This window comes from Apiospora aurea (assembly GCF_038362705.1).
Source record: "Apiospora aurea strain CBS 24483 chromosome Unknown utg000008l_segment0_segment0, whole genome shotgun sequence".
NCBI lineage: Eukaryota > Fungi > Ascomycota > Sordariomycetes > Amphisphaeriales > Apiosporaceae > Apiospora > Apiospora aurea.
The window spans coordinates 1,468,594-1,484,196 of record NW_027117395.1 but is presented as its reverse complement, the minus strand read 5'-3'; the positions used below and the strand labels follow the sequence as shown (position 1 = coordinate 1,484,196).

Genomic DNA, 15,603 nt, shown 5'->3' with positions numbered 1-15,603 from the left:
ATCCCCAAGCGTTGGTAATCGCACGACACGGGACCAAGTTGTTTCGGATCGCTTGGCCTGGTTGGTTTGGCTGACTGAGTACCTAGACGATGCTCATTAAGATGTAGGAGTTGGGTATGTGGTCGGTTGATGGTTGGCAGCAATCACGTCCCATGCGAAAATGCAGTGGCCGGGGACCGTGGACCGAGGCTCAAATCCCATCTTTGGCAACCTTGGGTACCGTCAGCAGCAAGCTGCACGCACTTGGGAGCGCACTCAGCGTTGGTTGGCTCGTTCGTCATCCGTCGCGTCCCACAATGCCTGGCCAGCCACATGTGCTCGGGCATTATGTAATGCACAGGTTACGTAGCTGTGGATCAGCGCCACGGCTCGTACATCATTCCGTTCACCGATAAGCTCTTTACCCCACCAAATTTTCCAAACTCCGAACGAGGTTCTACTTCATAGTCGATACGCAACCCTCTCGATCACGAACCTCGACTGCGCAGGCACTGCATTCTCGCAACCCATACAAGATGCCTGGAGCTCCGAACAAGAAGCAGAAGCGGGCGGACTACCGCCTGGCGCGCTCGCAGCAAGATGGCGCAACCGAGATGCCCAAAAAGAAGTTTTACCGGCAGCGAGCGCATGCAAACCCCTTTTCAGACCACCAACTGGAATAGTATGAAAAATGCATCACCCATGTCGCGTTCATGATTAACTCGTATCCAGCCCCATCTCGCCCGACCACATGGACTGGGCGCCATTCTTCCCGGCTTATAAGACCGACCCAGAGGAGCTACCCGAAGCCACAGCCTCGAAAAACGACGGTCAAATAGCTCAACGACAAGCAAAGAGATTGCGCCAGGATGTCGAAATCTTGGATATCGGCTGCGGATTCGGAGGCCTGCTCGTAGCTTTGGCGCCAAAGCTGCCTGACAAACTTGTTCTAGGAATGGAGATACGAACCCAGGTGACTGAGTTTGTACAGGAGCGTATCCGATCCTTGCGCGCGCAACATCAAGACTCCCACGAGTTCCAGAATGTCGGTTGTCTCCGAGCCAACACAATGAAGTTCCTGCCAAACTTTTTCAGGAAAGGCCAATTGTCGAAAATATTCATCTGCTTCCCAGACCCGCACTTCAAGGCCCGCAAGCACAAGGCGAGGATCGTCTCAACCACGCTCAACTCAGAGTACGCATTTGTTTTGAGGCCTGGCGGTATCGTGTATACTATTACCGATGTGGAGGACTTGCATAACTGGATGGTTCACCACCTTGAGCTTCACCCATCCTTTGAAAGGGTGTCCGAAGCAGAGCAGGAGTCGGACGAATGTGTCAAGATCATGACAACGGAAACTGAAGAGGGCAAGAAGGTGGAGCGAAACAAGGGGCAGAAGTTCGTGGCGCTATTCCGCCGTTTGGAAGACCCTCCATGGTGAACCCCCTAAATCTCCCTCTCTCCTGGACGGCTTCTCCCCGAACGCACTAAGCTGGACCATTGGAACATCCTCCTAACAAGAGACGGAAACCGTCATTAGCACTTCCATGTGTTAATGTGTACAATCTAATTCTTGCATGCAGCTAAGTCACGGTTTCAGGGAGTGCTCACAGCTTCTGTAGTAAGCGTTCGACGCGAGACCTTATGGTCGCGGTATCACTTGATGGTATCGCACCAAATCTGCATCCCTAGTAAAACGCTAGCCATTAATGGATTCCAGCAGATTCCAGACACCAGGACCCGGGTCTGGCCAGGGCGCCTACAGTAAGGCTATGGCACAGCCTGCGTAGTGGCCTGCGATCCCAAATGACCCAAGATGGCATAGATAAGCGGCCATGGGGACCCCGAATCTAATGTTTCCTCCAGCTCCGCTAGCCTAGCTTGGCACCTGGCTGCCTGGGGGAGATGCATAAAACCATCGACAGGCATGCTAGGATATAGTCCTATTGGTCACCGAGTGCCTTTAGTGGAAGATAAAGCTGGGATATTGGTGTCCTGAATACATACTAAAGTCAACTAATGGTGGTATTTCGGCGGCGAAGCCCCCATCTATTACCCTATTGTCCAATGATCTGTACCGATTGAACTGCCAGGCACGAGAAGACCGGGGAAGGTGTCCTCGCCGGGGCAGCCACCCCGGTTTTGCTACGACTCGTTAATGCTGGCTACTGTGGCGACTACCTCCGTTTCGGGAACACGCTGCTTTGCTGGTGTGGGGTTTGGAACGATGCCTGCGGGATTTTGACCATGAAATTTTCTACTATGGGGCCCGGCTGGAAATTCTTGGTACGCAGCGGCAGCATCAGCAGCATGCAATTTGCGCTGCTCACGCGCCGCAGGGCAACAGGTCTCGACAAAAACACGTTATCGATTACGAGAGATCTATTCATCGCTGGTGGCTCCCTCGGGCTCTGGCCCACGTACTGCCGTGCACCCGTTTGCCGTCTGCCCCGTACATTTGCCCCGTTCCCGGCAGGTTTTCTCATGAAGCTGCTGTCTCTGATGACGTTGGACTTAGAGGGTTACACAGCATGGGCTTTTGGGTCAGCTCATACCTGCCAACTTGATTGCGTGGTCCTGCCACCATCAGATTCTCCGGGACATCAGTCAATCGGAAGGTGGTAGGGGGTGCCGTTGCGACGGTAGGGGGCACCCCGGCAGGAAGCTTGATGCAGCAATGAAGTGTGAGGTGCCAAGCTTCGCGCGCACTATCCTGTCTCTCCTTCCGAAAAGGGCATTGGCAGGGCCCTTCCTGGCTCATCTGCAATCTCTTCTTGGGCTGGAGCGACGGTGTGATGTCAGGATGGAGTCCCGCCGGGCCTCCTCCATCGAGACTTATCTTGGCCCGCTTAACCCGCCCAACCCGCCGCCGTGAAGCCTCTTTTTTAGTCCAACGGGCACACTCGCTTTCTCTCTCTCCTCCTCGTTCTATTCACTATCCTGTATCCTGTATGCCGACTGTGGCCGTCTTTCTTTACCTTTGAAATCTCATGGTCCGACCTGCGCATTTCTTAACCCTCTTTTGAGCCCTTCCATAAATTCACCCTCCAGTGAAGCCGAATTCCGCACTTGCCCACCATGGAAACGAAACGCGACAACCTCAAAACCGCCGACATGGCGCAGCCCATGGTCGAGACGGCTTCCGGTTCCGCCGACGAGCTGCTTGCAGCGCTGGGTTACAAGCCGGAAATGCTACGGAACCGATCAACGCTACAGGTAGCGTTCATGTCATTCGTTCTTGCATCCATCCCGTACGGTCTGGCAACAACCATGTTCTACCCTTTGAACGGTGGTGGCCCTGTCGACATCATTTGGGGATGGGTCGCAGTATCGTTAATCATCATCTGCGTCGCCTCTTCTCTCGGCGAAATCACAAGTGTCTACCCAACGGCCGGCGGAGTCTATTACCAGGCTTATATGATGGCCAGCCCTTCATGGCGAAGGGTCGCTTCCTGGATCTGCGGTTGGCTTTACGTTGTCGGCAACATTACCATCACCTTATCAGTCAACTTCGGAACTGCGCTATTCTTGGTCGCCTGTGTCGGCGTGTTCGAGACAGCCGACGGAACCCCGATCTTCGCTGGCGAGACCTACCAAGTGTTCCTGGTTTTCCTGGGCCTCACGCTGCTGTGCAACGCCGTATCGTCATTGGGAAACCGATGGCTCCCGATCCTTGATGTAAGCCACGTATCCCGGCTCTGCTGAGCGCCAGAGCCTCCATATGCTAACAGCCACAGACATTTGCTATCTTTTGGACATTGGCTGGTGTGATTGCAATCATGGTTTGCGTTCTTGCCCTTGCCAAGGAAGGCCGTCGTGATGCCAGCTTCGTCTTCACTCACTTTGAGGCCAATTCGGGCTGGACGCCGGGCTGGTCGTTCATGGTTGGACTTCTCCATGCGGCCTATGCGACCTCCTCCACAGGAATGATTATCTCGTAAGTTTGCATTCTCCGCTTTTTGGTTTGGCATTGGCCCATACTGACGGTTCCAGAATGTGCGAAGAAGTTCGACAGCCCGCAACCCAGGTTCCCAAGGCCATGGTTCTGACCGTCATTATCAACACCTTTGCGGGCTTGCTGTTTATGATACCTATCGTATTCGTTCTTCCCGACATACAGCAACTGCTCGCTCTCAAATCTGGCCAACCTGTGCCTGCCATCATCAAAAGTGCAGTTGGGTCGTCTGGAGGAGCTTTCGGCCTCTTAATCCCATTGCTGGTCTTGGCTATTATATGTGGCATCGGTTGCACCACTGCTGCCTCCCGAGCCACGTGGGCTTTTGCACGCGACGGAGCTATCCCGGGGGCGGGTCTGTGGAAAACGATATCCCCCAAGCTCGACGTCCCCTTCAACGCTATGATGCTCAGCATGGCCATCCAAATCATCCTTGGGCTCCTTTACTTTGGATCAACAGCCGCGTTCAATGCATTCTCGGGTGTTGGCGTCATTGCACTTACGACAGCCTATGCCGTTCCTATCGTGGTCAGCCTGCTCGAAGGGCGTAAAGCAGTTCGCACGGGCAGCTTCTACCTTGGCTCATTTGGCCTCTTTGCTAACATCGTCTCCCTCTGTAAGTCAATCAATCCCGACCTGGACCCCCCATGCTGATACTCACAGGCTGGTCTCTCCTGGCTATTCCGCTCTTTTGCATGCCGTCTACCATTCCAGTAGGTGCGGCGACGATGAACTACGCATCGGTGGTTTTTGCTGCTTTCACGATCATCTCGGTTGTCTGGTACGTCGCTTGGGGACACAAGCACTACGCGGGCCCTCCTACATAGGTTAGGCGTCAGGATTCTTGATGATCAGGCTGGTGACGTGCGCTTTTTCCGATGCATGGCAAGTTCGGTGACCTTTCACACGTGACGTTTATGTGAATGTCGTGCCGTGAAGACCAATGCGGCGGTTTTTCGAGACGTGAATCAGGAATGTGATATTGCGGTGCTGGCAGACAGACAACCAGGAGCCGGAGGCGACGGAGTTCATTGCTGTGAACGTTACGCTCAGCAAAGCCCCGTTGGATAAGGTCGCCATTACCTGGACATGTAAAGATACGATTTTCGTGTTTTATGATATCCTATGAAGTTAATAAATGACAAGCGATAGCCAAGAATTGCGCAGATCGACGAACTGATACAGACCCAGATTCTTACGCTGAGCAGACTTCAAATTGCTTATTCCCTTACTACGTGACATTTCGTCTGCTGGACCAGTCATTTGCGGCAATTGTATTTGTTTTGTCCTGGGCAGTATAAAAAGGCTTGCATGCTACCGGCAAAGACTTGAGGGACGAAGCTGAAGAGCCACGAACTGCCCCTAGGATGTATTAGGAGGCCTAGCCGCCTAGATGCACAGTCGTCTGGCCTCCAACACGCATGGGCTTGTGCTTGAGTCCCACCTGCCTACTTAGTTTGATGAGTGCTGGAGCTGGGAGCTATCGATAAGCACCCAACTCACTACTGCCCACCTCACCCACCTGCTGCTACCTGCTTGCACCCTTAGGTACTTACGCTTCCATGGAACCCAGGGCGGGCTCCTTCAAACAAAGCACCCTGTTCTTGCCAACAAACCATCATCAACAACTATGAGTTGGAGGCTGCGGCACAAGCATTTGGATGATGGCCCTTAGTGGGAGAGATGCCGCCCTTGCCGGAATAGTCTGCTTCTTCGCATGGGGATATGTCACCAACTGGTTTCCTATGCTCCGCTGGGCGGGTTATGCCTTTGTTGCCGGTTGCGTCACCACCTTCCTGAGCTCCCTCCTGCTCATCCTACTCACATCCAAGGGGTCCGTCTATAACTTAAGGCACCGTTCATCACGACCGAACTCCGTCAACTTTGCCGGCCCGGTTTCCTGGAGACGGGAGACGTCGTCTTTGCGAGTCCGCCAGATCTATACGCCCGTGCCTTTGTACCCCGACTCGCGCAAGATATCGCATGCTCTGGACGACTTGCTCTCTCTGATCATCCGCGACTTCGTGCAGTCATGGTACTCCCACATCAGCAAGAACCCGGTGTTTGCCAACGAAGTAGACAAGACCGCGAGATTGGCCATCGTGGATCTTCGCGACCGCCTGTCCGACACAGACCTAGTCGAGGTTGTAATTAGCCGGATCGTTCCGATCCTGACGGCGCATTTTCGAGACTTCAACAATGCAGAGAGAGCTGTCAGAGGGCGCAAATTGAACCGCGATGTCACCGAGTCAGAAGAGTTGGATCTCGCCATTGCGGCCAAGTATAATGAGGGCAGACTGCACCCAGCTGCAAGCATGGCATATTCGGATACCAAGATGATACAACAAGAACACCTGCGCAAAACGATTGCTCGAGTACTGCCCAAGATACTCCCCTCAAATATACTTAACAGCAGAGCAGTATCAAGTATCATACGTGAGATCGTGGCATGTGCCGTTCTTTCACCAGTAATTACCATGTTGTCTGAGCCTGATACGTGGAACCAAATCATGGAAAGCTATGGGCGCAGCATGCTGCAAGATCGGTCAACGGTACGCAAATTGCGGGCCGCCCTCGATACGCATGCTTCCCCGGCCCCCAAGGCCTCCAAGTCCACCCAGTTCCCTCGTCTGTTGCCAGGGGATGCTGAACGGAAATTTGAAAAGTTTATTCGCGCAATCCGCAAGATCAACAACTTGTCCGACGCGCGGAGATTCAGGAGTGAGGTTACCAGTCAGCTGAAGAGGGACTCGCAGCAAGATTACCAGGACCAAGTCTACATACGACGCCTAGAAATGGGCAAACGACTACTGGATCAAAGGGTTCAACATCTTGCCGCCGGGGGTGACAGAAAGGATGTACCGATGTTTACGAATCCCACTCCTGCGCCAGGCGCTTCGAGGCTGGAGAACGCGTCACTCGCCGACTTGCTTCGTGACCCTTCCGGGCTTTCGTATTTCATGGAATACATGGACAGGCAGCGTATGATGCCTCTGGTGCAGTTCTGGCTCGTGGTGGACGGCTTTCGCAACCCATTGGAAGATGACGGTCCGGAGGACGAACAGCTTCCCTCCCAGCTATCGCCATGGACGGATTCAGACCGCACAGATCTAGCGCAGATAGATCAAGCTTATCTTTTAAAGCCTGAACTCCGTGTCCCGGATTCTTCTAGAAAGGATATCCGGTCTTTCCTGCAAGCAGGGAAGAAAGCAACCCCTGCGCAATATCATCAAGCACGACGCGCTGTTTTGAGAGCCCAGAGCGTGGTTCTGGAGGAAATGCGGTCCAAGTACTTCCAAGGCTTCAAGAAATCCGACCTGTGGTACAAGTGTTTGGCATCAGAAGAGGCGGCGACGAGGGCCCAATCGATTCCATATGTTCCTGCTTCTGCATCAGCTGGGCCATCACATCCGCCTCTGTCGCGGGCTTCTCAGTCCTTTGGGCTCAAACCCGCGCCTGTGTCGAAGTTGAACCCGAAACTCAATGCGACGAGTGCTCAAGTCAAGCGCGGTGTATCGGCTACAGACCTACGGTCTTCAGCTGCTAATGGCAGCCATAGTCCTGACCCTCTCAATGGTCACCGTCGGTCTCTCGATGAGAACGCAAACTCCCCTTATTTGATGATGATGACTACGAGCATGATCCTATGGCAGACTCCGTACAAAGTCTTGATCGTGATCAGGCAAACACACCTCCCGACAACCAGGTTGTCCAGGCCATGGAAGAGGTTCTTAATAACATCATGGAGGATGGGAACCGCCCCAAAACGGCCGAAGACCTTCGCCAGTCCTTGTTCGGTAACGACGATGGGACGCTTAGTGTTTTCTCAAACAACGACAATGACTCTGTCAGAGGCTCGGTCGAGTTGCCGCGACAATCATCAGGCAAAGAAGCTGAGAAGCCCAGTCTTTCATCATTGGGGCTCGTCAGCCCCGCGTCTCGTATTGGGGTTTTTGTAGATAACGACTTATTCGCTGACGAAGACAAATTTCTATCCGACGATCAGGCCGATATAGATGATGGAAACCTGGCCAATGTCGAAGACGAGGTTCATGAAGCGGCCCCTGGTGATCTGGGTCTGGCCGAAGCTATCACTGTATTGACTAATGACATTGATCGACTGGTCGCGCAGGAGGCGGTTATAGACTCGCTCACCAAGAAGGCTGAGTTGACAAATAACACCCCAGAACTTCGGATTCTACGCAAATCGAAAGCGAGCTTGCAGAGGGAGCTGAAGCGGAAGGAGCTGCAAAGACAACAGTATGTTATCCAAGAAAGCGACAACAGCCTATACGGGCGCTCTTCTATCAGAATCAAAGCCATACAGGTTGGCCGAGAGCCCGATGGCAAAGAGTTTGCAATGTATGTTGTAGAGGTACAAAGAGTAGCCGGTGAGAAGATGCCCGCTGCTACGTGGGTTGTGACGAGACGTTACAGCGAATTCCACGACCTGCACCAGCGACTGAGACACCGGTACCCTTCTGTACGAAATCTGGATTTCCCCCATCGGCGAGTCATCATGAAGCTGCAGAGTGAATTCCTGCGGAAGCGTCAACAGGCTCTTGAACACTACATGCAGGAACTCCTTCGACTCCCCGAAGTCTGCCGCAGCCGGGATCTCCGTGCCTTTCTTTCCCAAAGCGTGATACAGCAAGGCGAAGACCTCATGACCCGAGAGGATAAGAAAGACATGATCACCAGGCTTTATGATTCGGTCACAGATGGCATGGAAGACATACTGGGTAACATCCCAGTGCTGGATCAGCTTTCTGTAGCCGGTCAGAATTTGATAGCAGCGGCAACAAGCCAACTCAACACGGTGCAACTCCCACCCAATATTCAAGAGGACGCTCTGACTGCGGCCGAGGCAGAGGCGGAACTTAACGCCTTCGAGAACAAGGAGCTTGAGCCCTTTATCAAGCCCATCTGCGATATTTTCCTAGAAGTGTTTGAGCTCAATCGAGGCAATAATTGGCTTCGTGGCCGGGCCGTTGTCGTGGTACTCCACCAACTGCTTGGTGGCACTATTGAACGCAAAGTCCGCGACAATGTCAAATTCCTGGTGCAAGAGGATGCGATACTTAAGTATATCGGGCTGCTGAGGGACAGCATGTGGCCAGGGGGCCAGATGAACCGCAACAAACAGCCCAGAACGTCGAGCGAGAAATCAAAGACGCGGAGGGAAGCAGGCCTCATGCTGGCCACGTTAGTTCCCGATCTGGCAGGGAGCGTGGTGGGCAGAATCAATGCGCAGGCAGCAAGCAGAAGAATATTTGCTACTCTGAACAATCCTCGGTTAAAGTAAGTCATGCATTTATTATATATACCCCAACAAACACTACCTACGAACGCTCTTGCTTATGGATGGGACTGGCTAACACACGCACCTCGTACAGCACTCATCTGGTGTTTACCATTTTAGACGAGATAATCGATGTGCTTTTCCCCGAATAAGGGAGAGGCTTGTGGTGTTCCCCATGGGTAGCGGCGCCTTTTTGGCGTTACTGCTGTTCTATGAGGGGGAGTTGAGTTCCTGTCAGAATCGTAATAGCAAGCATAGCATAGCATGGGCGTTTGTATCACATGAAGACAACTGATGGCTGGGTTTCCCTATGCAAAGTTTTTCTGTCCAGTATTGGGTACATGTAGTAGTCTCTGACAGGGGCTACATACTTTATCTGGGCAAGGCCTTGGATGCAAGTGTCAATTGATCTGATAGGTATGTGGAATTGGGTTGGTTCAACGTGCTCATGGTGGCGGAACGTGCGCTTGATCGATCACATTGTGTTCCGTGTTGGGCAAGTAAGTAGACCTCAACAACTCTGGTCCGTCCGGAACACCAAGGCGGTTCAATTCCACTACATCTGTGGTTTGTGTAGATAACTGACAAAGGGGATATAGTCAGTATCAGGTAGTTGGCATACGCGATTGTGTATTTCTGGTCCAGGGCAATCGCTGTCTTATAGTTCCGTTGACCGCGGCTCGTCTGCACGGAATGCTGCCGCCGCCGGCACATGCTACAGCGATTGAGCTACAGGCTACAGGACCCCCGTAGACCCCCGTAGCGTAGTGGTGCTACGGTAAAGCTACATCAATGTTATTTGATCTCGGTTCGGCTGGGCTGGGCTGGATTAGACTGGGCTAGGCTTGGCTTCCTTGCCAGGCGGGTTCCTTGAGCGGGTTATCTCTCCTCAATTCTGGAGTCTCCACCTGCCACACCCTCCACCCGCACTTTCTTACCTTTGACCGACCTTCAATGACACTCGACTCTCTCTGCCTCTATCCTTCCCCAACTTTGAGCAAGAAGCTACCTCCTGGTCGACCTCACACGACAGCGCGCGCTCGTAGACACACAACCCCGTCTACACCACGCCTCCTCTCCTCAACCAGCAGCGGTCCGGATGCAGCTATAGCGACTCCCGCCTCTTGATTGTGTCGATACATCCATCCGGCACGACACGGACCAGACGGGAACCTGCACATCCTCAAGCTGCAGCAAGCTTCAGAAAATAGAGAGCTATCTATCTCTCTTGTATTTTTTCCCTCTCGCCTTTCTAAGTCATACATACGCCCGCCGCCCATAACATAACAACGACAACAACTATTAATGCTCGAGTGTCCGACGGCAAGCCTAGCGAAACTCACTTTTTTCTGTATCGCGTCTTTCATCTTCTAGCCGGTAGACGGTTTATAAACACCTACCCAATTGAGGTCATTTCTCTCAGCCTTGTCCGTCTTCGGATTTTTACCAACTTGGACCATCCATTGCGCCGCCGGCTTTTCCCTCATCTCAGGCCTCTCTTGTCGGCCGAACTTAGTCGTGTTTCTTCAACTTATCAAGCTCCCAAGGCCTGACTTGACAATCTCTCCCTCCGTCACCTTCATCAATTGCAATCATGACTGAAGTGTCGGCCACCCGACTGTACCTGGGCAACCTGCCCAAGGGAGGTAAGCTTCTCCCCGCTCCCTCGGCTACGGCTTGTTTTTCATCTCTGTCTGCCCAATGCTATGTCGCAATCATGCCCTGCCTGCCTCGCAGATTTCGCCATTTGCTGTGTCGCTGTCGGCGCAATCCGTTTCCAATGCATTGCTAACCCGGGCCTTTTCCATTGTCCAGTCACCAAGCAGGATGTCGAGAGCCACTTTGCGACCCACGGTACAGGCGAGATCACCGAAATCAAGCTCATGAACGGTTTCGGCTTCATCGAATACAAAGATGCCATGGACGCGCGCGACGTCGTACCTGGTGAGTCTACTGTTGCCCTTTCTATCCACCTAGATGACAAGCTTTCCTGATGGCTAACATGATATCTTTTGCGCATAGCCTTCCGTACGTCTTGGACTCCTCCTGGCCACCGTGTTTCCTGACCTGCTGTCATCCGATCAATTGTTCCCTGGCTAATTTAGTTCGCTATCCTCAAGACGGATCCGATTTCATGGGCGAGCGGCTGACGGTCCAATTCGCCCGAGGCTCTCGACACCGCGAACCTGGCTTCGGCAACCATGAGAGAACCGCCCCTCGACCGCGACGCACCGCGTACCGAATGCAGATCACGGGGCTCCCCAATGATACCAGCTGGCAGGTCTGTTATTATCTTCCGTCTATACTCTCCGTTCCACACAAGTTTTTCCCTGGATCATAGTCTTCACCTGGCTTCTACCATTCCTTGGACCCTGCCTGACCTTGCCGTTTGTGGGTTTCGCCATGCAAGCAAGGAGTAGGACGTCCTCGCTCCACAGTCTTGAACCATTATTACGGCTAGCCAGTCGCTGTTGCAGAATCTCCCCCTTGGACAAATTCTTCTGGATTGGGTCCGATGGTTTCTGGCCAAGGCGCCTGAGAAAAGGACCTCTTTCGTTGGATACATAACGCCTATCTGGACCATCCGTGCTTTTACTGGATGACCGAGACAAGGCGCCTGCGCGCTTATCGCTTGATATGACTGCTCTCCGCTCCGGGACTTCCACTTACTTGGATTCTGGATATAGGATCTGAAAGACTTTGCTCGTCAATCCAGCCTTGACGTCGTCTACTCGGAAACAGGCCGCGAAGGCAACGGCCGAGGGTATGCTCCCATCTTCAATACTCACTGAACACCATGGAGGACTAACACATCCTAGCTTTGTTGAGTTTGAGAACGCCGCCGATCTGAGAACGGCCGTGGAGAAGCTCGACAACCGCGAGTTCAAAGGACAGCGCGTCACCTGCGTCGCTGATGTAAGACGCCGAGAACCTTTGCGCACCTGGAAAACATACTGACGACGAGTTTAGATCCAGGCCGAGGTTCCTGGCCGTGACCGCGGCCGATCGCGATCCCCACGAGGACGCGGCCCTCACAATGGCGGGCTACCCGGCGACGATTACCGACGTGGCCCTCCCCGCGGCGGTTATGGAGACCGCGGATACAGCCCTCGACGGGATGACTACCGTGACGGCTACCGTGACCGCAGCCCTCGTGGGCGCGGCGAATACTATGATGAACGACGGTATGGCCGTTCGCCTCCGCGCCGTGGTCCCCCCATGGACGACTATCCGCCTCCCCGGGGTCGGTACGAGGATCCGTACCGCCGCGACTACGGCCCGCCTCCTGACCCTTACGTTAATGGACGCCCGTACGATCGTCCGCCTCGGGATTTCCCTCCTCGTGATGGACCTTACCCACCGCGTGAAGGTGCGTACCCTCGCGATGACTACAGGCGGGGTGGAGCTGGCGGTGGCTACTGGTAAACAATTTCATACCACCCTATCTATTGCCTCTTCTGAGGGTACCTCCTTACCTTATCTAGATACCGCACATTGCCCGATGACGGCATTATCGAGCTCCACAAGTCGCCAGGTTCTGTCGAGATTGTTGCGACTCGAGCGGGTTAGTGAGGAAAGCTGCTACGACAAGATTGACACAGTTAATACCCAAAATGACTTTTTGATTGTTCGGTCTTTTTTCTTTTTCGTTTTTTTTTTCCTTTTGAGATTGTGTATGGGCACTGGGGTTTTGTCGGGGTATTGAAAAAAAAATTCGGGCTCTAGGAAGGGACTTGACGATACGATATGGCTTTGTTGCCCCCTGTATGATGGCATTTTTCGGCTTGACATGAATTGAAGTGTATATCTACGATTTCAAACAACAGACAAGGCAAAGACATGACGTCTCGTGAATGAAACATAGCTGCTGCTTAGAAATACCACCTCAGAAGTATGCCGGTATAAGTGGTGTTCCGAGTGGAGTGGGACGAGGTCGTTCGCTGATGAGCTTCAAGCTGAAGCTTGCCCCGGGTGGGGAGCTATCAACCTGGCTCCTGGTTGCTGGCCTATACTCCACCCGAGCATGTCATTTCTTGCTTAATAATCCCCGACAAGTGCTTCGGCCTTCCACCGTATCCGTGGGGGCTCAGGATACTGTCGGTGACGACAGGGGGTTGATTACCAATCGATTTTGGTTGCATCCAGTTTGCTGCATCACGACCGGTAGATAGAGTGTGCGTGCGCATGTAGGAGAGATGCTCTAGAAAAGCGTGCAGCGCAGTATAAAACCATGGCCGGCGTTCCCGTGCGTAGTCTTCTGCGAGCTCGACATTTCGGCACATCCCACACCACCTCTTTTCTTGTCTTAGCACCACGCGCCCTCCCTTTCTCAAGCTCTATTGGCCATCGTAATCTTGCAACAGCAAGCTGTGTAGCGAGTCCAGCCAGGTGGTGCAATAAGACCTCCCCTAGTCCCATCGCGAGACGCGGTTCGCAAAGGGCGGCATACTCCAACAGTACAACAACGCAGCCGACGGAAGAAGCCAACGACACCATGGCTGACGGCGAACCCACCGGGCTCATTGCCAAGAAGGGCATTGAGTTGCTCACGTTTGGTATGTTTTCCTTTGACTCCTCCGTCTTACCCCAATTCCACCTGAGCGCCTTGTCCCTCCCTCGCTGCCCCTCATTTAATATCTGCGAAAGCGGGGGATTTACATCACAGGTTCGGCTTGTATGCAGAAGATTGGCATTCCCTAACGTCAGATGCAGGCACGCCCAATGGCTACAAGGCGTCCATCCTGCTCGAGGAGCTCAAGGAGGCCTACGGGCGCGAGTACACGTGGCAGTCGGTCAACATCATGAAGAACACGCAAAAGGAGCCGTGGTTCACGGCCGTGTGCCCCAACGGCCGCATCCCGGCCATTGTGGACCACGACCGGGGCGACTTCGCCGTCTTCGAGGGCATCGCCATCCTGTCCTACCTCGCCCGCCACTACGACCCGGACCACAAGCTGAGCTTCCCCGTCGACAGCGACGACTACTCGGTCTGCGAGCAGTGGATGGGCTGGCAGCACGGCGGGCTCGGCCCCATGCAGGGCCAGGCCAACCACATGTTCAAGTTCGCCAAGGAGCCCAACCCCTACGGCGCCCAGCGCTACGTCGGCGAGAGCGAGCGCCTGTACGGCGTCCTGGACAAGCGCCTGGACGAGCGCGACTTCGTCGCGGGGCCCGGCCGCGGCAAGTTCTCCATCGCCGACATCAGCATGCTCGGCTGGGCCGCCATGTGCGTCTTCTCGGGCGTCGACATCGGCATGTTCCCGCACGTCCAGGCGTGGCTCGACCGCTGCCTCGAGCGGCCGGCCGTCAAGCGCGGGTTCGCCGTCCCCAACGAGGCTTCTTTCAATAACGGGCCGCTGCTGGAGAAGCTCGCGAAGGACCCGGAGGCCCGCCAGAAGTTCGACGAGGAGCGCAAGTACTTGCAGGAGTGCAAGGAGAAGTACGGATACAAGTACTCTTCCCCTTGAAGGGATGAACAATGATGACATATGATGGGATCGGCAACAATAGAAATGCACTAGTCATTTCTGGCCGTCGACATCTGATTAACATGATAGTTGGCAGCACAGGCTTTATAAGTTGACTAAATCTTAACATGAATGATTGTGCTCGTTACGTTATGACCAGCATGGCGACAAATTCATCGTAGATCCAGGTTCCCGTAATTCGGCAATGACACAGGCACGACGTACTGAGTCCCATTTTATGGTGCTTGTTTGTACTTGAATAACCCGCCGTGATTTGTCCCCCGATTGACTACCTCTCGGGTGCGGCCGGCTTAAACGAGCAATTCACATGGTGGCAAAAGCTTCGTCAAGTTTGAGACGCACTAAGGTTACTGCGTAGATAAGATGGATTGATGACAACCCATCCGCCACCTACCTAACCTAGTACTTCTTCCAATCCCCAGATAATCAACGTCCGCCTCACTACCAACTTCCAACACCTTCTTTTACATTCTCTTGATCAGATACAACTACACCAAAACATGTCGTCCCTCAACCAGAATGAACCCTCGGCCATGGGCCCCCCGCGAGGCAGCTCTCAACGCGGCGTCCCGTCAGCAGCAGAAGCAAGAGCGTGAGCAACCCAAGGCGACGGGCGCCGGCGTGGATACGGGCGCCGGCACCACGCGCGAGAAGACGGAGGCCGAACTGCAGGCGGACCTCGAGTACGAGGAGCGCATGGAGGAGGAGTACGCCAAGCGCGATGGCGGTGCCTAAAGGGATCCTGCCGCCTGTTTGGTTTGCCTGGGCCAACGGCAGATCATCGCCGCTCATCCACTGTTTCCTTTTACTAAGATGGGCGCCAATCACGAACGGCGGGATGGGTCTCTCTCTACTTCTAGCAGTGGCCTGGATAGAAT

At 53.8% G+C, this 15,603-nt stretch overlaps 6 protein-coding genes across 6 annotated transcripts; all 6 read left to right on the top strand.

Moving 5' to 3' along the window:
* Window positions 1–515: 515 nt before the first annotated feature.
* On the top strand, window positions 516–1,420 carry PG986_011939 (tRNA (guanine-N(7)-)-methyltransferase (tRNA(m7G46)-methyltransferase); the record flags this gene model as incomplete). Its single annotated transcript, XM_066848161.1, has 2 exons — window positions 516–661; window positions 712–1,420. The coding sequence occupies 2 exons, from the start codon at window positions 516–518 to the stop codon at window positions 1,418–1,420; spliced, it is 855 nt and encodes a 284-aa protein (XP_066694857.1).
* A 1,637-nt stretch (window positions 1,421–3,057) lies between these two features.
* Window positions 3,058–4,761, top strand: PG986_011938 (amino acid/polyamine transporter I; the record flags this gene model as incomplete). Its single annotated transcript, XM_066848160.1, has 4 exons — window positions 3,058–3,657; window positions 3,717–3,916; window positions 3,973–4,550; window positions 4,598–4,761. The coding sequence occupies 4 exons, from the start codon at window positions 3,058–3,060 to the stop codon at window positions 4,759–4,761; spliced, it is 1,542 nt and encodes a 513-aa protein (XP_066694856.1).
* An 837-nt stretch (window positions 4,762–5,598) lies between these two features.
* Window positions 5,599–9,388, top strand: PG986_011937 (intermediate filament protein; the record flags this gene model as incomplete). The annotated part of the gene is made up of 3 exons (XM_066848159.1): window positions 5,599–7,516; window positions 7,588–9,235; window positions 9,331–9,388. The coding sequence occupies 3 exons, from the start codon at window positions 5,599–5,601 to the stop codon at window positions 9,386–9,388; spliced, it is 3,624 nt and encodes a 1,207-aa protein (XP_066694855.1).
* A 1,442-nt stretch (window positions 9,389–10,830) lies between these two features.
* On the top strand, window positions 10,831–12,662 carry PG986_011936 (uncharacterized protein; the record flags this gene model as incomplete). Its single annotated transcript, XM_066848158.1, has 6 exons — window positions 10,831–10,882; window positions 10,974–11,180; window positions 11,342–11,517; window positions 11,924–12,000; window positions 12,056–12,152; window positions 12,207–12,662. The coding sequence occupies 6 exons, from the start codon at window positions 10,831–10,833 to the stop codon at window positions 12,660–12,662; spliced, it is 1,065 nt and encodes a 354-aa protein (XP_066694854.1).
* An 805-nt stretch (window positions 12,663–13,467) lies between these two features.
* Window positions 13,468–14,704, top strand: PG986_011935 (uncharacterized protein; the record flags this gene model as incomplete). The annotated part of the gene is made up of 2 exons (XM_066848157.1): window positions 13,468–13,792; window positions 13,950–14,704. 2 exons carry the CDS (start codon window positions 13,468–13,470, stop codon window positions 14,702–14,704), a joined length of 1,080 nt encoding a protein of 359 aa, XP_066694853.1.
* Window positions 14,705–15,244: 540 nt separating this feature from the next.
* On the top strand, window positions 15,245–15,460 carry PG986_011934 (uncharacterized protein; the record flags this gene model as incomplete). The annotated part of the gene is made up of 1 exon (XM_066848156.1): window positions 15,245–15,460. The coding sequence occupies one exon, from the start codon at window positions 15,245–15,247 to the stop codon at window positions 15,458–15,460; it is 216 nt and encodes a 71-aa protein (XP_066694852.1).
* Between the last annotated feature and the right edge of the window lie 143 nt (window positions 15,461–15,603).